At 41.9% G+C, this 24,441-nt stretch overlaps 1 protein-coding gene across 1 annotated transcript in view; it reads left to right on the top strand.

The window, feature by feature from the left end:
- The window catches only part of VWDE (von Willebrand factor D and EGF domains), an 80,751-nt gene that overhangs the window by 30,288 nt on the left and 26,022 nt on the right, over positions 1-24,441 (top strand). The window contains exons 12-20 of the mRNA XM_060247699.1: positions 195-1,189; positions 4,446-4,582; positions 10,356-10,511; positions 12,499-12,603; positions 17,319-17,433; positions 19,029-19,279; positions 19,397-19,616; positions 20,867-21,004; positions 23,049-23,178. Of these exons, the coding sequence (XP_060103682.1) occupies positions 195-1,189; positions 4,446-4,582; positions 10,356-10,511; positions 12,499-12,603; positions 17,319-17,433; positions 19,029-19,279; positions 19,397-19,616; positions 20,867-21,004; positions 23,049-23,178 (2,247 nt within the window). The remainder of the gene's footprint in view (positions 1-194; positions 1,190-4,445; positions 4,583-10,355; positions 10,512-12,498; positions 12,604-17,318; positions 17,434-19,028; positions 19,280-19,396; positions 19,617-20,866; positions 21,005-23,048; positions 23,179-24,441) is intronic.

The following is a 24,441-nucleotide window of genomic DNA, read 5'->3' as shown; positions in this document are numbered from 1 at the left end:
AACTATGTCTGCACAAGCACCAAAGTTTTCTTTGTTTGTTTTGTTTCTAAAATGGCATTCAATTTAAAAAGCTTTGTGAAAGTAGGGAAAAGTTACAAAATTCCAATTGTATAAAGTTCTCTCCTTCCCATCTCTTTCTATGTGTATTGCTTCTTTGGATAATAGCCAACGGAGTGTCTCTGCTGTTTTCACAGAATTGCACCAGGAGAGAGCCTCTTTGACAAAACACCATCTCCTTTAACTTCAGCCAAGAAAATATTTTTCTGCAGTTGCGGTGCGGGTGGCATGGGAGCAGATGAGCCAATGAACAAACTGAAGTTTTTTTCAGAAGCAGGATTTGCTTTGTCTTGTAAAAGAACTGAGCAACATGCTTGGCTTCCTTCTTTGATCCCAGGGCTGGATGTTACAGCTGAGTATATTAGCTCTGTTGATCATGTCAGGGGCTTAAGTAAGCGTGCCTCTGTGCCTGAAGAGGATTCCTCTGCTCCTCACTCAAGAGAAGTACATTCGCTTAATCAAACTGCTCTTCAGACGGCATCCCCGAAGCACCTAGTCGTCTTTCCAAACTCTAAGAGCAGCACTAAAACAAATAAACAAGAAATTCTGCACTCCATGGCCTACAACCATGCTAACAAATATCAACAGCAGCTCAGAAGACTGTCTGTCAGAAATCGCCAAAAGCGGCAGCATTATTATGAATACCATCCTGTATTTCCATCCCAGAGTCTGAGCCAAGCAGATCTAGATGGATTTAGTTATTTCTTCCCTGAAGATCACACAGCTGACACATACCAAGAGCCCTTGTACTCATGGCCGACACCTTCTGGTCTCACTGAATCTGATGCAATGGGTCTGTGCCAGGAGATGGTCACTAATTCTAGCCTAGGCAGAGCCTGCCAGGCGCTGCTTGGCCTTCAGATGGACAATGCAATACACATGTGTGTCAAGGATTTGCAACTGAAGGATGATCTCAACTGGGCAAAGGCATCTTTGGCGCTCTTGGAAAATGAATGTGAAAAGAGGGTTTGGGAAGAAATTAATTACAGCCCAAAAGAAAATGAAGGGTTCATTGAGGATTTGCTCTTAGCTTTGAAATGTCCCAACCTTTGCAGCCAGAAAGGCCAGTGTGTCGAGTGGGGCTGTGCATGCTTTGAAGACTTCACGTCTTATGACTGCAGTATGTTGTCTGGTGAGTTTTGCTGCTGCAGTTATTCCTATTCACTCTGCTCATTATCCAATAGTTCCTTTATCATTTTAAACAGCCCATTTTCCTATCTCTTCTGCCTCCATCCTGTTTCCTTGAGGTATTCAGTTCCTGATGTAAAAGAGTTAAACACTGCTCACTGGATCTACAGTCTCAAATACTAACCCAAGAGAATAGCACCATTTTATATGCTGGTGTCCTTTACAGAATGCAGTGAGATGCATGCATTCCACACTTGTGAAAGCCTTAGAAAACTTGCGCATCTAAAAATAAAACAGTTTTTCTTTGGAAGTTGCTCCTGTTCTGTTTTAAACTAACATTTCCACTGATGTGGAAACACAATATTTTGGGATTTGTGTTTCGTTCACTGTATCCTAAAATTTTCTGTTCTACTAAAGCAAGTATAAGTACTAGGGTTGCCAGGTTACCTGGTACTGGCAGGGGATGGGAGGGAGCTCTCTGGGAGTGTGTAGGGGTAACATTGCTGCGTGCAACATGATGACATCACACCAGGGTCATCGCACGGTATAGTTCTAGAGTAGCCAGGTCCTTACCTGGTACTGGCAGGGAATGGGAGGGAGCTCTCTAGGAGTGTGTAGGGGTAACATTGCTGTGTGCAACATGATGACATCACACCAAGGTCATCGCACAGTGATACTCTGGTATTTTTGCCCCAAACACCAAAGCATCACCATGCATTGTCCCCATCATGATGACATCAATCAACATTTTATTTATATCCCGCCCTCCCGGCCGAAGCAGGCTGATCCTCACTTCTGTAGGATGTCATCATGTTGGAGATGTCATGTGGGCTCATGGCTGTTGGGGGATAGGGCTTCCAGCTGACTAGCAGCAGGCAGGAACCATCAAATCCCTGCTTCTACCTGGGGACTTGCAACCCTATCTCAGTGTCAAACTGCAGAGTCTCATGAGAGCTGGGAAGCTGAGTCTGTTCTCTTCCAAAACTTAACTAGGAATTAATTATTAAAATGATGCAAGTATTAATTATTTAGCTTGAGCATTTCACTTTGATTGCACTGTCTGGATAGTAGCAGAGATTTCAGTATATTGACAAATCACTTATAATAAAAAGAACTGCTTGAATGTACCAACAGCTGATATTTGACGGAGCAGATTAAACAAACTCGCCTCTCAGCATGTGGTGGCAGCTCCACATTTATTATATCAAATGACTTGTTATAATAATTTTATACTGACTTTACCATATCTGGATGAAATGAAACATCATATGATCAAGAATGTCAGGCATCTATTCTAGACTGTTTTGTGAGACAATAACCTAATCATCTGAATTCACCCTTGGAGAATGAAACACTACATAACATGGGAGGGGGAGAAAGAGTCCCTACATGCTGTGATGGTCCCGTCCACTTCCCTTCCTCAGATGCAAGATTTTCCCTCCATTTTTCTTTCCCTTCACTGAGTAAACCACCCTAGTAATGTGTTTTCTTCTTTACTGAAGAACTCTGGCTGTTTTAAACTAACATTAAACTAACTAAACATTAAACTAAACTAACATTAAACTAAACTTACCAGAGCAGAGTAAAGTGATACCATCACTTCATCACAGTATAATATTTTGGCTATTCTCACAGCCCAGGAACCCAAAAGAAGGATTGGGGGCTCCTTTTAACTTAAACAACTTAAGTGGTTCTCAAGGCATTTTGAAATTCAAAAATAAATATATTTTTTTTATTCCTGAGGTAAAACCAGTACATGCACAGACTTTAGTTCTTATGTTTTGAGCTAATGAGAGTTTCTTAAGCTATTTAAAATTCTTTAAATCTTTGTTTTCTTCCTCAACTTCCTTTTCCAGAAAGTGGAGAGGGAAACAAGTGATCTGCAATCTTGATTCTCAACAAAAGGGAAGAATAATTGATGAGGTGGAAGTAGTGGACACCCTGGGTAGTAGTGACCATGTAAACGTATGAACGTATGAAGCTGCCTTATACTGAATCAGACCCACGGTCCATCAAAGTCAGTATTGTCTTCTCAGACTGGCAGCGGCTCTCCGGGGTCTCAAGCGGAGGTTTTTCACACCTATTTGCCTGGACCCTTTTTTGGAGATGCCAGGGATTGAACCTGGGACCTTCTGCTTCCCAAGCAGATGCTCTACCACTGAGCCACCGTCCCTCCCCTTAATGTGATTTTGGAATTTACAGTCTTGGGGAAGGCAAAAGCTGTGTGTCAGGGGTGTCAAATGTGCAGCTCAAGGGCTGGATCAGGTCCCTGGAGAGGTCCTATCAGGCCCCTGGAGGGCTCCTATCACGCCCGCAAGCAGTTCACTGTCATCTGCTTCCTTCTATCTCTCTTGCTTCCTTCTACATCACAGCTTGCTTTGTCAGCCTTGCTCAATCACAGAATAGCTACAGAGCAAAGCCTCTATTTTCTCCATTGGCTGACGAGCACATGAAGCAACTTATGTACAAAAGCTCACAATGCCCAGGCATTTAGTGTTTTCCCCTGGGTCTTAGGCTCAAAACATTGACTATGAGATTTCTGTAATGGATATCAATAAATCAAAGTAGGTTTGCAACTTATATGCACACACCTGAACAGCAGACTCAAGATTGCTACAACACAGATATTGTCTCCAGATTTTGATGCAATATTCAGAGCAAGAGATGTCAGTGATAAGATATTGTTAATATTGCAAGAGTGCTTTTTTAAAAGAATATTTTAAGTTTAAAAATTGCCTCTGCACATTATTTTTGAGAATTCTTGGAGAATTGGTGAGGTACTGTAAGATTGGACAAAGGGAAATGGAGGAACTGGGTAACTGCCGACCCATCAGTTTGACATCTATACTTGGAGAAGTTTTAAAACAAATCTATTTGTTCCTCATGGTGTAATTTTTATACTTGTAGGAAGTTTTCTTATCTAGAGGAATAATCAAAATGGAACAATATTACCTGCAGCTCTAAACAGCATGGTACATTCTACCAGTCTAGCATTCTAGCACTCATCCATATCTCATTCTCCAACATGTACCAGACCTCAGCTTTTGCTATTTTGGTGGCAACACTAAAAAAGCTTCTTACACATAGAAAGCTAGACGTCAAGAAGACAACCTAGCTTTCTCCCTGACATGTTAGTTTTTCATTTATGATTTATAAACTGTTTATTTTGTCTGATCTTTTTACCATCTACAGTGTATTTTTTATTCTATTTGCATGTTGATTGACTCCGTATGTTTGAATTTCTGGTTTTAACTTCAAAGATCAGGTTCCAGAAATCATAGAGCTAGAAAATGGAGGATTGTGTGATATTCGGCAGTATGACTGCACAACCGTAAGAGCTTTTGGCCATGGATTTCGAGAGTCTCCTGGCCTGAGATGTGAAATTAACAAATTGCAGGTGGGTCACTATAATAAAGCTAAGAGAGTGAGAAGAAAGCACAATGTCACTTGTATCTCTAAAATATGTATATCATTACCCCATTCTAGGCCCTTTGGGGGCACTTCACATGTAATGCTGAACCATGGTCTGACACTTTTGGACACTTTCTGTTCTTATATTTCCACATCCTCTACCTTATGCACTCAATGCTTCAAACTATAGTTTGCAATTCTGGATTTGAGTGTTACAAAGTTACTCCCACAGTGGACAGCATGACTTAAAACAGGGACAAAAATTATCTATTATAGCCACCTAGCCATCTTGTGTATATTATGACTTGTGTATATAGTATTTTATAGCACCTATTTTATCTATTTTAACTAAGTTATTTATGTAATTGATTATATTTAAAATTGTTGTTTACATTGTTTTATTTGAATCATGGAATGCCATGTCTGTGAGCCGCCCTGAGCCCGCCTTTGGCGGGGGAGGGCAGGATACAAAAATAAATTATTATTATTATTATTATTATTATTATTGTTGTTGTTGTTGTTGTTGTTGTTGTAAAGAAATGTAATAACCACTAAATCACAAGTCTGTATGCAGAATAATCAGTCTCTTCAACAATCATTCTGCATAGGTACCAGCCTTCTGACTGAAGAGTAGGCAGAAGTTTATTTACTCCAGTTCTTGGTGAAAATTTTATATCCTGGGCAATGATTGCGCAATGTTGTCTCTTAAGAACTTTATTTAAAATCAGGTTACTTATCTCGGAACAGATTAAATAAGCAAGGAGCATAATTATACAGAAACACTAAAATAAGTAAATGAGATTATAAATAAAAAGTATACAAGTTGCCCTTTCAGCCTAATTGCATTAAAAAATAAAATGTGATTTCTTACCAAGACTTCAGAAAGGAGAAGGTAGTCTTACTGCAACCCAGATTTAAGAGATTCACAGGTTACAGGATGTGGCCACTCATGATTTTACTAAACTTTCTGGTTTATGCTCTCTAAAGGCATGATTTAAGACACTTGTAAGCAGGGGTCGCTTTGTAGAAAAACAGGTGGTGGAGCTCATCCAGGGATTGTTATACAGCTGCACCTCATAGAATCATAGAGTTGGAAGGGACCTCCAGGGTTATCTAGTCCAACCCCCTGCACAATGCAGGAAACTCACAAACACCTCCCCCTAAATTCACAGGGTCTTCATTGCTGTGAGATGGCCATCTAGCCTCTGTTTAAAAACCTCCAAGGAAAGAGAGCCCACCACCTCCCGAGGAAGCCTGTTCCACTGAGGATCGCTTTAATGGTCAGGAAGTTCTTCCTAATGTTGAGCCGGAAACTCTTTTGATTTAATTTCAACCATTGATTCTGGTCCTACCTTCTGGGGCCACAGAAAACAATTCCACGCCATCCTCTAGATGACAGCCCTTCAAGTACCTGAAGATGGTGATCATATCACCTCTCAGCTGCCTCCTCTCCAGGCTAAACAACCCCAGCTCCTTCAACCTTTCCTCATAGGACTTGGTCTCCAGAGCCCTCACCATCTTCCTGGACCCGTTCCAGCTTGTCTATATCCTTCTTAAAATGTGGTGCCCAAAACTGAGCACAATACTCTAGGTGAGGTCTTACTAGAGCAGAGTAAAGTGATACCATCACTTCATGTGATCTGGACACTATACTTCTGTTCATACAGCCCAAAATTTCATTTGCCTTTCTAGCCACCACATCATACTGTTGACTCACGTTCAGCGTATGATCCATTAAGAGCCCTAGATCCTTTTCGCACATATTACTGCTAAGACAAGTCTCCCCATCCTATAACCATGCATTGAATTTTTCCTACCTAAATGCAGAACTTTACATTTATCCCTGTTAAAATTCATTTTATTGGCTTTAGCCCGGTTTTCTAGCTTGTCAAGGTCATCCTGTATCCTGTTTCTGTCTTCTACTGTATTTGCAGCCCCTCCCAATTTAGTATCATTGGCAAATTTAATAAGCATTCCCTCCGTTCCTTCATCCAAATCATTTATAAAGATGTTGAACCTACTATTCAATGGACAAGGTGAGGAGGAGGAGGGGGAACACTTAGAAAGGTTCAGGAGCTGTGCTCCTGTGAGCTTCTGCTGAATCCAAGGCCTACCTGTGAGCATCCTAAAGAATAATTTTTGCAAATGCTGTTCAATTTGTTCTTGGATTTATTCTGGGCATGAAGCCAGTGAATTTGTAAGTTACTCTCCAAGGCTGAAAACTGTGATGGCTACAGCAGTGGGGAAAATTATGCATGTTTGCAGATTTATACAAGAGCCTAAAAGCAAGTTCTCGGGTCTACTATATCTAAAGATTCTACATAGTGTTTTAAAGTTAAAATCTGCAACAGGAGGATAAGTATAAGCTATATTTTGCTGTTTCAGAGTAAGAGCAAATGACAATTTGTGCTAAGTAGTAAGTAACAAATTAAAGCAGAGCGTGCTGGGTTGGAGGAAAGGGATGGGGGAATGCATCTGAATAAGGCTCATTCCTGAAGAACCAAATCATAGTTCAGTGCCATTACATGTGAACTGACTGTAAGTGGTATTCTGCTTCTTCAGGCCATTAATTGCAAGACTGTAAATAAGTACAGCCCAGTTGTGCGTTGCTGCATGGATGATTTCTTGTCCAGTAGTATGGTGCAGATTGCATGGGCAGGCTGAACATTTCCATGTAACAGCTGTTAAAACCAGCCCACGCATTTGTGCCTATGTGGATGTATGCTTGATAATATATTAATCATTAGCAGTTTGATATCAAGAATGTTAGTAATATTTACAGGAGGATTTTTGTTGAGGAAAAAGCAATTGCTCAAGCTGGAATTTATCCAAGACACTTGATAAATTCAGCCGTACTGGAAGTCCTGAGCTAATCAAGCCAGCCTCTGACTTTGAACAAGAGATGTAATGTGACATGTTTATCACTTATGTAAAAGAAATTCCATTTGCACAAATTCACTAGAAGACATTTTTCGTGAAAGTTTTTACTTGGCTAGTTCAAGCTAAGGCTATTTTGGTGGATTACATTACAGGCTATGGATTTTCTGAGAGTGCAACATGGATCCTCTCATCTGCAAGTCAGTGTGAAATGAGAAAGTCAACAGCACATTCACACTCCATTAAGTTAAAAGCCCTCCCATCAAACTCCTAGTGAGACAATTATTGGGAATTCACTTATCACAGTTTGAAATGTCTTGCTCTTCACTCATTTAAGGGGTGGGTGTGTGTGTTTTCTTTTGTTATAACACTTGGCAGTATTCTTGGTCCCAGACTTCTTAAAAGGAGAAGGACAAGAGGTTACAGTAGTCTTAAACCACCTGTTTGTTGAGTATTTGGCCATTGACTGATGGTCAGCAAGAAAACAGGCACCATTGCTGTTTGTTTATGTTTAGATAGATAGATAAATTTATTGTCATTGTTCTCAAAAAAGAAAATGAGAGCAACGAAATGAGGTGCTCTTCCACAAACATACCAACACATCAACACCCCCCCCCAAAAAGGACATATACATAGACCATTTAAATGCATCTGAAAACAAATAACCATTCATAACCCTGCATTTAGCCTAACCACGGCACTTGGGTAGAAGCTGCCCTTGAATCTATTTGTCTTAGCCTTCAACACTCTATATCGCCTGCCTGATGGTAAGATCTCAAATAGCAAGTGGCCCGGATGTGAAGGGTCCCTTAAGATCATTTGTATCATCCTTTTACATCCCATATTATACAGATCCACCAATGAGGGGAGGGAACATCCACAAATCTTCTGTGCTCTTACCATCACTCTTTGGAGCACCCTTCTTAGAGGTGGATTGGGACCTTAAAACAGCCCAGGAGACAGCTGACCCTAGAGACCCCTGTGGCATATCTGTTGTCATTGTTGCTATGGCCTGGGTCTAAGCAAAGTGGCTTAATACAACAGTATTGGAAACAGATGCTTGATTAATGCAATAGTATTGGAAATCCTGAGCTAACCAAACTGAATCAAGTATCACAACAAAGAATATCAAAAATAGTGAATACAGTTTTCTCATACACCTCTATTCTTGCCATTATCAGATGCTTCTTGTACCTGGGCCTAAACTAGAGTTGCCAAGTCTAACTCAGAAAATATCTCGGAACTGGGGGTGGAGCCATGAGACTTTCAATATTCCTTAAAATAAATAAATAAAAATACAGCAGTGCAGTTCCCCATCTGCTGTATATTCAACCAAGTTCTTCAGACTAACACAGGGAAACCAGATGTTCTAGTTTACTCTTTACTCTCTATTTCACTCTGCAAACGACTTCTGAAAGGAATGTAAAACCCTCCATTTGTTGTGCTGGTTTTCCTTCCTTTCTAGCAGTTCACTGGGAGCAGCCATGCCCCACCCCCATTCAGCCTGGCTCCTACAGATTTAAAGGCACACACACCTTCTAAAAAGCAAGTAGTTTCCAAGCTTCTTCTAGCCTTCCAAAGAGGAAAGGCATATGGTGGCTGTTGGGGCTGGCCGTCCTCCTGCTGGCAAGCTAACTAGGGGAAGGAAGGAACCTGCAAAACCGGGGAATCTCCCGCTGAGACCTTGGGATTGAGAAGCCTAGCCCAAACATATATCTACTGATATTAATTATGTTATTTCTAATCTACTTTAAGCTATATTATTTTGTTGTTCCTTTTGTGCTTTTCCCTCTCCAAGACCGTTCTGTTCTGTGTCCTCAGACTCACCTTTGTCACGTTTAGCTGAAATTCTGGCCTGCAAGAGCATCCTCCATGTTCTCTTAAAACCAGCAGCTGCTCCCCAATATTTCTAGCTATTTCCATGACAAGTTATTTTCTTTGAAATATCCCATGAACATTCTGTTCATTTTTGTCTTGATAAGAAATTGATTTAACAAGGCTGGTACAGTAGGAAAGGTACAAATAATTGTCCACTCAGAGGTTTTAGATTAAAGCCTCCATTTAGGCATGACAGACAAAAAATATTTCAGTAAATCAAAACCTAAACAAGAGCAGACAAAAAATAATCAAGAGAAACCTCAATTGTGTTTTGTCCCTTCCCTTTTCAATATCCAGTGTGATAAAGAGCACTAGAGAATTTGTACACAGACTTTTGTCAGTTTTCTTGATTGTAAACAATATGACATGTATTTAAGTGACAGGCAGGGCTTTTTTTGAGCAGGAACGCAGTTCCGGCTGTCTTAGTTCCAGAGAGTGTGGCCTAATACGCACATGAATTCCTGCAAGGCTTTTTCTACAAATGGTGATGTCAGCAGGTGTTGCCTAATATGCAAATGAGCTCCTCTGGGCTTTTTCTACTAAAAAAGTCCTGGTGACAGGGTAGAGCTGCCAATTCCAGGGTGGGAAATATCTGGAGATTTTGAGGGTGGAGCCTCAGGAAGGCAGGGTTTGGTGCAGGGGAGGAAAGGATTTCAACGGGGTATAATGCCATAGAGTCCACCTTCCAAGGTGGCCATTTTCTGCAGGTGATCTTTGTCAGTTGGATACCAGCTGTAATCCCATGAGTTCTCCAGCCACCAACTAAAGGTTGGGGATCCTAGTTGGGGAGATTTTTGTTTGGCCTATTATACCTACTGGAACTCCAGGTATAATCCAGTATGGAAGTAAGAAATGTAAGACCATTCTCTTAAATGTTCAAAAATACATCCCTGCCTTGTGCACTAAAGCTCCTGAATCAGGCTGAAAGATCCATTTGAATATTGTGATACATATTCATATTATTTGTAATTTGATTAAATTGAGCCTTCTATCCTTAAATGCAGTCCAATGATAACAAATGGGTCCTTGGAGAATCTGAATTTATCAACGGTGTCTTCCATAATACCAGGACGATTGATTGCCACCTATCAGCTGAAGGACAGCATTTTGATACTATGGATCTGGTAGATGACAAAACAATTGCAAGGTGGCAAATTAAGGTAAAGTTTAGGATTTATTTCAAATGATGATGAATAGGTAGTTTTTAGTGTGTTTTTAAAGAGATTATCTTACCTTTCCAAAAACTCAACCAGCTCACAAGGTAATTAAACAATATAAACATAACAATGTTTATTTCTTTTTAATTTATGATTCAGATTTTTTTGGCACTGTGAATGTTTATACTTTTATAAATACCTTACAAAACAATTAAGTGTAAAAATTTATCATATGAAAACATCATTGCTGTGCTTATAATTAAGGATGAGCATGAACCTGCCCACAACCCTAAATTTGTGACTAAAATAGTCTAGGTTGTGGTTCACAAGCCAAGGTCCTTGCAACCTCATCTCAGCAACCCTTCATGTGGTTTTTGGAGGTTTGGGTATCTTTTGGTGGGGCATGTCAGCAGCATCTGCAGCGGACAAGCTGGCACTGATCAATTATGATCATCAGAACAATTGGGGGGATGTACTTGTGCAGCTCTGGTATTACCAGTTGTGGCCCTCCAAAGCTCAACAGGGAGTGATGGCTGCCAATAAGAAGGTCCCATTCTATTCTATGGGAGCAGAATGATATATATCCCCAGCTCAAATGCAGCCATTGTTTTCCATCAGCAGTGGGTGCACCATGCATTAGTTAGAGGCAGAAACAGAGAGAGAAGTAAACTGGAAGTCATTGCTCCTGTGAGCAATGGGGTTGATGGTGTTTGATGCTTACTCAGGGCTCTGAGGCACCTGTCCTTCTGTTCATGCTGAGCAGAGGTGTTTTGCTTCATTGGTTCCTCAACTGAGGACCCCCTCATTGGGCTTTGTGACTACTAGCTCTGATTGACTAGGATTTTGTGAGTTGGAGTTGACTCAGGGTTCTGAGCCACCTGTCTCTCTGCTCACACTGAGTGGAGGGGCTTAGCTGCTGTTGCCTTGCCAGAACACCCTTCCTCCCTGCTTCATACTTATTTCTGAACATGCTCCCTGGCTGGGTTTGTATTTGGTGCTGGGCTCTGTCAATGAGGTACCTGTCCTACTCATGCTGAGCCGAGGGACTTAGCTTCATTGGTTTCCCCTTGGGCTTTGTGACTCCTAGCTCTGGCTGACTAGGATTTCCTACATTTGGGGGGCGGGCTGTAACTTGTTTCCCCAATCCAATTATTGCCAGATTTGGAGGACAGGTAGAGGAAAGTCAACTGGATACCCACTGCAAGTTTGGTGTCTCTAGCTGAGAGGAGGAGGAGGACCATTCTGCCACATTACTGAAATGAACCTCCATTTTCCTGGGTTGTGCCCATCCCTACTTATAATAGATGCTGGAAGCTTTACTGAAATATTCTGTATTCCCTTCTAAAAATCTGTACTGTTGGAAGTTAAGTGGATATCTTTTGAGAAAGAATCCATAGGCTAGAGGCCACTACAATGAAGACTATACTTTTCTACTCTTTGCAGTGTTACTGAACAGTATACATGGCTCAGGACTTCATTTGCAGCCTGTAATTGAGTGGATTCAAACGGGGTTCCTAAGGGAATAGCCAAGAGGGCAGAGAGAGAACACTTACCTCACATGTAAAAGGTTCAACTGGATGCAGGAGAGGTGCCAGTAAGAGTACAAAGTGTTGGACTAGTGCTCTTGACCCTATAAGGGCAACTGTGTATGTTTAAGATACTCAGGGACCGGACTATATGGAGTAGTTTGCCATCATAGATAGATTTATGGAGGATAGTTCTGTGAATGGTGACTAAAGGAAACTTCTACATTCAGAGGCAACAAACCTTTGAATAATAGAGCTAGAAGGCAATGTCAAAGAAAGACTATGGCCTCTGTGCCCTGTTTATTGGCCATCCAGAACAACTGGTTTGATCACTGTGACACGATATGCTGGGTGGAACTCTAGTCCAATCCAGTTACTATGTTTACATTCTTATTTGTAAAATACCATGCAAATGCCCTGTATTGCATGCTTACTCACAGAACTACTGATGTATGTCTAAACAGATTTCTAATGATGGGATTACTTATAGCAACCCTAAAATAGTGACTTTATTTGATGGAGCTTGTCAGTTATGCAGTGCTCAGTTGGATGGATTGTGCATGTTAAAGGCAAGTATTACTACTTATTCTTCTTTTTGAGTATTTATAAAGAGATTTGTGCTAGAACATAAATAGATACATCAGTTAATCATTTGATTAAATCTGCATAAGTTTGTATGGATCAAACATAGCTTTGAAGATAAAAACATAACTTTAAAGATAAAAACAGCAGGCGTAATTTCAGAAGAGGTATTCTTCCCTGTGTACGAGTTAAGGGAGATGCTTCTAAAATAGTGGCAGCCATTTGTATTTTTAGAAGTATCTGTATTAAGAATAATATTTTACATAGTTACTTAATGAGTCCTGATTATGAGAATGTTTTATTTGCTAAAAGAAGTTTGATCAATTGAGCCAATTAATCATCAAAGACTACATTCTGGAACACAAATATTTTGGAGTATGCTCCAATGAAATGTGGCATTTATTTTTATAAAATCATAAATAGTATTGGGCTGTAAATGTGTGTGTGTGGGGAGTCAATTAGCTTTAGAGAAGAGCAATGTTCCCTCTAAGCTTCAGAATCTTGTGAGCAAAAATTCTACTTTGTGAGCTACTTGCATTAAAGTAGTGAGTTACTGGCACTAAAGTTGTGAGCTACTGCATAAATTAATGCCATCCTTCCTGAGCTAAGACAAAAATGTGTGAGCTGTAGACTGAAAATCTGTGAGCTAGCTCACACTAACTCAGAGGGAACACTGGTGAAGAGTATTCTATATTTGAGAACATTTAAAAATTTGCAATATGCAGGCAGAGTCCTTGGAATAGGAATTAACATATTCACCTGGTCTCACCTCAGGCACTCTGTTGTTCCCTCAGCTATATAAATCTGGAACAATTAACGGGCAAAAAGCTGTCAAAATACTTGTTTTCTGTCACAATCTCTTTTTTCAATTCTGGTTCTCAGTCTACTATGGAGAAATCAGCTTATAGTACTGTCCTACACAGAGGCCGTTTTCGCACTAGCGTTTACTCTGGGGTGGCATCCCATTTAGCTCCTGATCTTTTGCTGGTTTTCGCACATGTTGCTCAGCGGTCACGGTTTGATCCGCGGCTTCAGCAGTTTCACCCCGCAGTATCTGAATGCGGATGCAAGTGGAGTTTCCTAAAACCTCCGGATCCACTCCGCGGATTTTTTAGTGGGAAACTCATCAGATCCGCATCGACTGCTTTGGGGGCGGCACTCTCCTCTGCCTTTCAGTCCTCCCACTCCATCCCTACGCTGCTGGCCTGGCCAATCATCAGCCATGTTCGTGGTGCTTCCGAAACGTGCCTGCCCGGCCATTTTTTTTCTTCATTTCAGTTCCTTGCGTAATAGCGATATTTCACAGCTACGAAATTTCGATTCCTGCGGACATAAGTGTTGGGGGGGGGAATCTAGTGCCGGCGTGGGCCAAAGCGAAGCGGCGGCTTGGTTCGCCGGGGCCAGGAGAACCTGCCAGCTTGGGCGGCCCCGTCTGCGCTCGGAATTCACGCTGGGCCGGCCAGCTCCCCAGCCAGGCGTGGTGGAGGCGCAGCCGGGAGCGCACGTGCCAGGCGGGCCCCGGAGCGCACTTGCGGCACCCGCCGCGCCCCACTCATGCCTCCCGCGGGCTTGGCATGCCCCTCGGGATGGCAGCAGCGCCCAAGCGGACTCGTCCCTCAAGAGCTACGCCTCGGCTTCATGGAGAGACGGGACGGGACAAGACGAGAGAGCCCCGGGAGCGCCTGGCCTCCTTCCTCGCCTGCTCTGCGGTCGCGCAGCTCGAGGCGGACCCTGGCCCCCTGCTCGCTCGCCTGGGCTCCGCTGCCGCCGCCGCTCCTGCTGCCCAGCTCCTAATCGCTGGCTCACAGCACACACTGCCTCTCTCTACTCCTCTGCCTTGAAATTTTATACCTCTCTCCCATGACGTCTCTGAGACCGGGACGGGGAAAGGGGAGCCAAAGAAGGTTCTCCAAGCCCAACCTTCGCATCCAGCACAGTTTTAATGTGTTCAATAGGCGCGTCTTGTGGAAAGGCCGGGAGGGAGCGAGGCTGGGAAGAGAAGAAGCTGCCACACACACACACACAAACAAACACCCTCTCTCTCTCTCTCTATTACCCCTCGATTTCTCTCTCTCTCTTCAGGCTGTCAGCGTTATTGCGATATTTCGCAACTCCGGAATTTGGTCATACGGAACTACGGAATCAGGGTCGATCCCTGCGAACATAAGTGTTGGGGGGGGGGAATCTAGTGCTGGGAGGCTTCTCATGGAAGTGAGACTCCTTGCATATGGATTAATCAGTTGGCATCCGGCGTACAGACACAAAAGCAAAACCTCCACTCTGGAATAAAGACACACCACAGTCTCGTTATCCAGATTCTCCACTGTGAATGCTTCTGTCAATACATAAAGGGCTGTGGAGGATGCTACAGCTGCAGCCAATCTATAAGCAGAAGCGGCACACGTGATGCGGTTTGCCCACGAAAAGAAGGGGAAGGAACAGCTGTGACCGCTCATTGTTACGTTGTTACGTAGTAACGCAACCAGACTTGCGCTTAAAAAAAAAATGATTGACAGGGCATCGAACTCAAGTCGATGCTAGTGCGAAAACGATTTGAGCCGGGGCTTCATGGAAAGCGACTGCGCAAAAGAGGCAATGTGCGAAAACGAGGAAAATGATCCGGACATATTTCCTCTGCGGAATACCGGTAGCAAACGCTAAGTGCGAAAACGCCCAGAGTGATACCTCTCTGAAGTCAGATGGCTTAGAAAGGGTATGACTTTGCTTAGGACTTTACAATTGGCTCTTTGCAGAACCCCTAGGGTTGCCAATCCCCAGGTGGGGGCGGGGGATCCCCCTGGTTAGGAGGCCCTCCCCTCGCTTCAGGGTCATCAGAAAGCGGGGGGAAGAGAGGGAAATATCTGCTGGGAACTTTATTATTCCCTATGGAGATGTATTCCCATAGGAAATAATGGAGAATGGATCCGCAGGTATCTGGGGCTCTGGAGGGGCTGTTTTTTGAGGTAGAGGCCCCAAATTTGTAGCGTAGCATCTGGTGCCTCTCCCCAAAATACTCTCCAAGTTTCCAAAAAGATTGGACCAGGGAGTACAATTCTATGTGCCCCAAAAGAAAGTGCCCCTATCCTTCATTATTTCCTATGGAAGGAAGGCATTTGAAAGGTGTTCAGTCCCTTGAAATGTGATGGCCAGAACTCCCTTGGAGTTCAATTGTGCTTGTCACAACCTTGTTCCTGGCTCCACCCCCAAAGTTTCCTGGCTCCACCCCCAAAGTCCCCAGATATTTCTTGAATTGGACTTGGCAACCCTAAGAACACTTACACTGGTTGCCTCCAAGAAGAAACAGCCTTCAGTGTCCCCTTCTTCTCCAAGAAATCACAACCTCCTTTGGTTCTAGTTTATTGTACCCTTAGTCATAGAATTAATGGTGCTTCTTTGACTGTTTCCTAGAGAATATTTTGTTCAACATTGGTTTCCTTACAGCAGCACTGTTATCAGGAGAATCTCATTTATCATCCTCAATTTATCCTTTTTCCATGTTTTCCCACACACACTGCTGCAATATTATCCAAATCTGGTGTACTATGAACATTTTTGAAAGATCACAGTTAAACTACCTTTGGTTGCTGTGTGGATGGAAAAGTGAACATTTTTTCCAGGTCTCATCTAAACTGGCACCATTTTCTTTATCTCAGGTCATGTGGTGATTGTTCCCTGCTATCATTATTACTGGAGGGCTTTGTTCAGACTTTTTTTAGAAATCAATAATAATTATATTGCTATAGTGTTATGATGATCTATTCCAAGAGTGTATTAGTTTCCAGCTTTCATTTTTTAAAGTAAGTTTCTAGTCCCTTTTGTCACAGATGTATAAGGAGAAAGTGCACAACTTCACAGGCAAAAGGGCTGCTGCTCTGCAGTTGCCACATCAACAAAAACTGCAGTTGGAAGCAGGGGTGGAATTCTAGCAGGAGCTCCTTTGCCTATTAGGCCACACACTCGGATGCAGCCAATCCTCCAAGAACTTACAAAAAAAGAGCCTTGTAAGCTCTTGGAGGATTGGCTACATCAAGGGTGTGTGGCCTAATATGCAAAGGAGCTCCTGCTAGAATTCCACCCCTGGGTGGAAGCAACCCTTTTTCCCACTTGTGAGTCTTATAGCTGATGGAATTCCCTTATGACATGGGGCAGCATCAGACTGGCTGTGAAGCTAGGCAATATCAGTGAGGTGTATGAGGCATACTGAGATCCACTTTTTAAAAATTATGATCGTATTCTAAGTGAAGTAAAGGATTTCTACTTGGATATCTGACATCTACATTAGAAGTAGAAAGTGTTAACGTATTGATTTTAGTGGCAGTGTATAAAATCCTCCCAGATGCTCAGCATGCCATAGTGGGTCTTTCTCTATGAATCAAAACTGGAAAGACAAACAGAAATTTCAAAGCATGCACCAAGAATCTCTCATTTGCCTCATTGAGATGAATAGCATTTGCACAAGAACATACTCCATGCTGTTGTTGTTCATATTAACAAAGGTTAATATGTGCAGAAGATGTTTTTGAAGGTTGTGTTTGCCACTGATTAAAACTGCAGTTTACATGGACCATATGTGTTTTGGATAAGAAAAAACTAAAGTAAAGCAGGACTCTTTAACATTTTATTACATGTAAATAAATACATATTTGTGTAAGCAGAAAAGCCTGCCAATGACCTAATGAATAATGCTGTTGTTTCTGCTAAGGAGAAAACTTGTACCATAGATGGACTTTGTTATGGCGAAGGTGACACAAATCCTCTGAGCCCTTGCTTACTCTGCAGACCTGAAGTGTCAAAGTTCACTTGGTCAATTGCTGAAAGTAAGTGCCAGTTAGAAAGGAAGCTCAACTGTTCAGGTAGTTTGAATCTAACAGTTTATATTTTCCACATTTCCTCAGCTCATCCATTTTCCATCTTCCTGACTTTGTTTACCATAAAAGTAAAGTGGAGAGTGGCATCTCTAAAGTACTGGGAGACATGAAGTGGGCAAACCATTGGGAGCTCCAGCCCAAATGTTGCTCTGCAGAGAATATTCTTGAGTATCAGAAACTGCTCATCTCTCTTATATACCTTTAGAAAGCAGCTAAAAGCAGTTTTTTTATAATGTCAGTTGATTAGTTTTTCTGCCTTCCATTAGTTGTAAATTATTTAAACTAGTGATGGGTGTTGTGTATTTTGTTATTACTCATATTGTAAGCCAACTTGAGTTCCTATGAGTGAAAAGGTGGCTAAGAAATGTTTTAAATAAATAAAATACGGTTCACAGTGTGTAGCATTGCAAGGGCCAGGACTGGTGCAGCAAGTATGAATTGGCCCTTAACCACAGCTTGATCCCTGTTAGCTATCCTCATGGGAAATGTGGACAAACTTCTCATAAAATTCACACTCTAACATCTTGTAGCAGAGCTTTTTGTTCCTTCTTGGGCATGGATGAAGTTCATTGTTGATTCAGTATTTCCTTGTGTTCTGTTTTGCTCTGCTGTATATGTTTCATAGATAAACACACTTATTGACAGTGCCATCCTTAGCATTGTGCCCTTCCAAGCCTATTAACTTTAATGAACTTAGAAAGTTTTAACTTTGCTTTGGATTGTACCCATGAGTGAGGCACTTGTATGCAGTTTTGGTGCTTTGTAATATTCATAATCACTGATAAACTGATGAGCCGTGAACTGCTCATTTGTCCCAGAGTAGAACGAATTACATTTTTAAAGTAAAGACTCAGTTGTCCATTTTACATTTTCTTTCCTTGGGTGAGCATTTATTGAAACATTTTTATCCTGCCTCTCTGTGAAAGGCTTCCACTGCTGCTAACAACAAGTTACCATTATCATGACAAGAATAAAACAATGAAAAGCAAGGAAAACATCACTTGTGAATAATCAACAAATATAGTATTGACGAACAAGGTATCAGCTCGCTGAAATCAGTCTAGAATAGGCAGGAGGGAAGAGAGCAAGCGGGTTTCTTACTGAGAGTCAGAGTTGTGTCTGACTAGGCTCTAAGAGACTTAGGTTTGAATCTTCCCCTCTGCCATGGATGCTTGCTGGATGAACTCAGGCCAGTCACTTTTTCTCAGGACTTTTGTGAGACAATAAAATGGAGGTGAGGTGGGTCTTCGCTGAGTAGAAAAGTGATGTATGAATATCCCAATAATAAATGACGTGGAAGAGCTTCCCTTAGGAACTTCATGATGTTCCTGTCAGCAGAGGCTGGACAGCCAGGTGTTGCCTCCTGCCCCAACAGTGTTCCTCAGTGCTATAGGTAGTAAAAACCAAACTTGTGTTTATATTGGATAAAGTAGAACAGTTCATTCAGGCAACACCCATTGGAGATGGATCCCTAACATCTGAATAATCTTCTCAATTGCAGCCATTTTTCATATTTATCAGCACACTGCAACTCTTTGTTTCAGATAACCAACCTCCTGTAATTCAAAATCTTCAAGAAAAACTGCAGACATTTTATGGGGAGAACTTTGTGTATCAGATCATGGCCACAGACCCAGAAGGTTCTGCCATTGCCTTTTCACTAAATTCTGGGCCCTCAGGTGCCAGTCTTTCTCCCGCTGGACTTTTGATATGGAAGGCAGTGTCAAAAACAACTCAGCAGTTTTCTTTTGCTGTGACAGATGACTGCAGTGCTGAAGCCAGTGGAACAATACAGGTAGTATCTGTTATTGGGTTAGATACCTGGCCCTACAGTGCTGCAGTAAATCTATTGCTAATGTAATTTCTCATTTTTGAATAACAACCTACTGTGTTTCCTGCATGTGTTTTGTAGGTCACGGTGAAACCATGTGACTGTATAAACGGTGGGTCTTGTGTGACAAATGTCAGTTTTCCTCCTGGAAGTGGGAAATATATTTGCATCTGCTTGCCAGGGTTTGAGGGTGATCTTTGTCAAGTGAACATTGATGACTGCGCATCCAGTCCTTGTGGCCTCGGCAGATGTTTTGATGGAATAAATAGCTACCACTGCGAATGTACATCTGGACTGCAGGGTGAATTATTCTATGTTCTGAATTTGCACAGCAATTGTTCAATTACATGCATGATTTTAGGATTCAGTTACTGTGATATTTACATAGGTAAAACAAACATTTTCTTGCAATTTCTTACCAATGCCTGCCTAAGCCTTTTTAAACCACTGAGGTAGAGGGCAGAATTTTATGTATGGAGTTTCTAGCTTAGAGGAAGCCAGTATTCAAAAATTAAAACATTTAATTGTGTAAAACACATTTTTGGGGGATGTATCTGGGGTTGTCATCAGCCAAAAACCTCCCCTTCCATAAGATGATGTCTGCAAATCCTTAGTATAAGGTACTATAGCAGCGCCCGCCTCACGGCCTCACTGGACCTCTTTATTTCAGTCTCTTCGGGGTATTTTACTTGTTTATTTGATGGGACCACAGCAGCTTTGTTTGTTCTTCCCACAAAATATAGGCTCTTGAGAACTTTAACTTAAACCACAGATTTATTATAACACAAAGTTCTTAACTTGGGGATATGGGAGATATTTACACAGGCTAAAACGTTGTTCAGTTGTTTCAGGCTTTACATTCACTTTAACTTTCTTTTGAGTTTCTCAGTCACACAGTTCACAGTTTCCCTTTAACTCACTCTCCACCTCTAGCCAAGGTCTGGCCTCTTGGGATTGATGTGTCTAGTCTCACCCCTCGACTGGAGTCTCTCCTCTCAGCCCTCTTGGTGTCTCAGACCCACATCCACTCCCTCAACCTCCTCACTAGATCTTCAGAGTAGTCTCTAGGTGTCTGTGACCATTCCGGTCTTAACTGACTCACACACACACAGCCCTCTTGGCTGGTTTTGGTCGAGCTTGCAGCCTCTGGAAGACTTCCCCGTCTCCGCCTCAAGCTCCTTCACAGGATCAGCTGTCCTCTCAGCCTCTCTGGCAGGCTCGAACTGACCCTCTCAGTCTCTGTCAGGTCCCCACTGACAGACTTCTCTGACAGGCACCTTCTCTGTCAGAAGCCAACTTGACTGACCGCCCCCAGCAGTTTCTCTTTCTCAACTACTTTTTTCTCCCTGAGAGCTCCGAGCACTTTGCCCCCACCCTCAGGTCACCTGACGCAGCCCTGTGCATCTTCTGTTTATGGTTAACCCATTGCTTTCCATCACAGGTACTGATGCCTTAATGTGGCTTTTTCCCCCTTGAGCTTTTTACCTGGGGTTAAATCAGAAATGTGAAATGGCTCCCTCCATTTTCCTGAATGTCTTTATTTTTGTTTAGGCAGGCATTGCCAAGGAGATATTGATGAGTGCAAATCAAGGCCCTGCTTCCCTGGTGTAGTTTGTTTCAACACTGTTGATTCCTATTATTGTGGCCCATGCCCTGAAGGCCTTCACGGAGATGGGGAAGTATGCTACGGTAAAAATGAGGAATTTTCCCCCTGTATCTTACATTTAATTAAGAGTCTTGTTTGTTGCAGTAGGCATACTCATACATAGCATAGCTCTTTGGAAGACAGCTACTGACATATCACAGTTATGTCCACCTGCTGTTTTCCCAAAGCAACAGAACAAAACAAAAGGAAAGGAAAGGAAACAAAAGGAAAGGAAAAGGTGTTGCATGGAAGAGGTGCTAACTGCTATTAGACTTGGGTGCTGCTGTTGCTGTTTTTGTATAATTGTTCCATCTGCACTTCTCCATAGCAAAAGTAATCACAAAAAAAAGACATTGTTTGTCATGGGTTGCACAGAGCAACTGGCAGCTAGCAGACAAAACAAATGTGTTCATAAAAAGGCTGTTTTCCTAGTGTAGAGCTCTGCTGACGATTGATGCTCTGAATCAGAATTCCCTGCAATAAACATATACTTAGGCTCCATCTACATATTTGTTTGGGAGCAGGACAAAGACTGCGTATCACACATGTGAGGGGAGCATTTGTGGCTTTCATGTGCAAACCTGCCCTTTTCTATTTGCAACCAAGGCAGGCAGGGAGAGGCAGCTTAGCCTCCTGTTGTCTTCACATCTACAGACCATCTTGTGTAGCTATTGTTGGCTCTGTTGTAAAAAGCATGTTAGATATGTGGCTACATGTAAGCTTTCACAGTGGAGGCCAAAAGTGGCTTGATGGGTGGTTTGCAGATGCAAAAACAGTGAAGTATTGAGTCTAAAGCTGCTCCTTCCTACCTGCTTTAATCACAGTCAGAAAAAAGATGGGAGGCACAAGAACTCTCCCCATTCCATGTGTGATGCAAAGTCCTTCTGTTATTTCCTAACAAACATGAGTATTTTCTAATATGTAGATAGAGCTGGCCTCCCCCTCCCCTGGTTTCAGCCACTTTAATCCAGATAGTGTCCAAGGATTGCCATGGTAGCCTGTGTTAGGTCTGATTAAGTCAGCTTTAGCTCTCAAAAGCTTTACACCCCAGATATCTTGTTGGATTGACACTACTGTTGCTGTTTGGAATTATATCTGAAAAAACAGTGACAGCTAGAAGTATTTCAGGGAAAAGGGAGGGCTTTTGTTTTGAAATAATAGAGGAAAGGGGGAGAGGCCTGCTGGTGCCCCTGAAATGAGTCTTATAGTACAGTTCTGTGCTGATTTTACAGCCTTCTATACCCATTTACTCTGCTTAGGATTGTAAGAGTTGAGAAGTAGGGGAAGGTCCAGAGGGTGGAAGGAAAAATGCTGCAGCAAGATTGTCATGCGATGAAATAATGTGAGAGGGACTAGAAAGCGAGTAAGTGAAGATGCTGCTGATCAATGTGGATGTCTGGATATCCTGCTGGCAGCCTCTTGTCTACAAGTTTTGGAGCTACTCATGAAGAATCTTACCAAGGAACAGGATTGATATTTTCCAAGAAAGTTGAATACTGGAAAATAGTTCTTTGTTCATAATGGTTTTCTCATAACAACATATTCCCGTTACAGGCTCCGATTGCAATGTTTCTGTTTCCTTTGCACACTTCCAAGAGGTGCAGAGTTGCCAAATGGCCGGAAGAAAAATGTTCTGTTCCTTTAATAATCACTTAATGGGATGTTATTTACCAGATAGTGTTGTTTACCAGTATGCCATGAAAAACTTCAACTGCACAATTCTATACTTCTGGCCCCTAGTAAAGGAACTGGACTTTTTTTTTCTCGAGGCCAGTCGACAGCCCTAGGTAACGGTAGGCAGGGCTTTTTTTCTTGAAAAAGAGGTGCTGGAACTCTCAAGAGGGAAATGGAGAAACATATGCGTGCCCCTCAAGAATTTTTAAACATTTTTTGAGAATTTTGTTTGCACAAAGAAGTTCTGGAATTCTGTTCCGCTGTGTTCCCCCAGAAGAAAAGCCCTTACTCTAGGATATTTGCTGCCAGAGTTAGAAAGCCATATTCTTTATATAGTCTGAGAGATCGAATGGTGTATTTTGGAAGGTAAAAATCATTTGTTGTTGCTAACTTTTTGCAACATGTATATCATAGTTGAAATCAAATCAACAAGTGAAGTTCCATCTCATCCTTTGACTCCTGAAGATGTTTACAGCAGAAAAGGTGACCATAGTGATGGATACACAGTTGTTGGTGCCCATACTGATGAAAATGTCTCTGGCAAGTAAAGATCTCAGGTTTATGTTACTCATATACCTTTCTTTAGATGGAAGAAGGGGAAATTTTGGATTGTACTGATCACTCTGTTAGGGAGAGAATATATTTGTGTTAGACTCCTGAAGGTAATTCTTTCCTTGTCCATGACATAGCTAAGATATAACCAGCAGTTGTTCTTTGAACATCAAGGCTGCTTCCAGTTTATTTAACTGTTACTACACAGAGATCTGTCCTTGATTTAACTGAGGCCATGTGGCTCAGATAGCCACTGATTTGTTGCTAAGTGCAATCAGGAAAAGTGGTGGCTGCACCAGTAAGCAGAAAGGATGAAGGAGAACAAGGTGCAGAATAGAAGATTTATTTAGCTCTGTCCAGGGTGGAAACTGGAAAACTTCTGAAGAAGATCCACGATGAAGCTTACAGTGAAACACATTGGAGTTAAATAAATCTATTCTGCACCTTGCTTTCCTTCACCCTTTGTTGCTAAGGGACCAGAAAAAGTCCTTAACTGTCTGTCGTGCCCTTACTAGAAACCACTGGTTGTCTAACTACCTGTTTTCTATGCTGTCATTTTAATGAGTGGAGTGATGTATAAACGAAGCCAGTAAAAATGGGATGCATCCTGTTGCTAACAATATACAGGGAAGGGTAATGGCAAAAAAAAATTTAGAAATTACCATGCTGAGGGTGCGGGACTGGTGACCAAAGCAAGAATGACCTACTGGGTATATTTAAGCAAAATCAACATGGTTATAGTGGTTTCATTTTCTCTTGCCTATTGCCATTCTTTGCTACTGCTAAATTAAAAAAAATGGAGAGGCAATAATAAAAGGACAAGCACAAGATCATGTTGCAATTATTATTTAATAGGTTATTGTGAACACATTTCATCTGCTTTCAACAGAGAAATTCATTCAATGTTAGCTACTCATATATGGAGACAGAGATCCTCTCCATTCCATGTATTAGAAGATTAATTTGGTATCAACGTAACCCCAGAGTCGAAAACAACTGGTGCTTGCCCAGGGGACTACCTTTACCTTTTTTTTTAATTTAGTATCTGTCTAACTGTGGAATGGATTCCCTGATGGAAGGCAACAGAAATTCATTGGGAATAACCTATGAAATTGTCATAGCACCATATCAGCTATGCCTGCATTTTTCGCATTCACTTCTCACCACAGCTGCTTCAGCGTGTTTGCACTGGTGTGCAATGCTGGAAGGTTGTGCTAATGGCGAATAAATCAGATTCCCCAGTGTCTATGTCCTA

Source organism: Heteronotia binoei, chromosome 10 (genome assembly GCF_032191835.1).
Source record: "Heteronotia binoei isolate CCM8104 ecotype False Entrance Well chromosome 10, APGP_CSIRO_Hbin_v1, whole genome shotgun sequence".
Lineage (NCBI taxonomy): Eukaryota > Metazoa > Chordata > Lepidosauria > Squamata > Gekkonidae > Heteronotia > Heteronotia binoei.
Note: the sequence above shows the minus strand (reverse complement) of the source record. Positions and strands in the feature narration are given on the sequence as shown.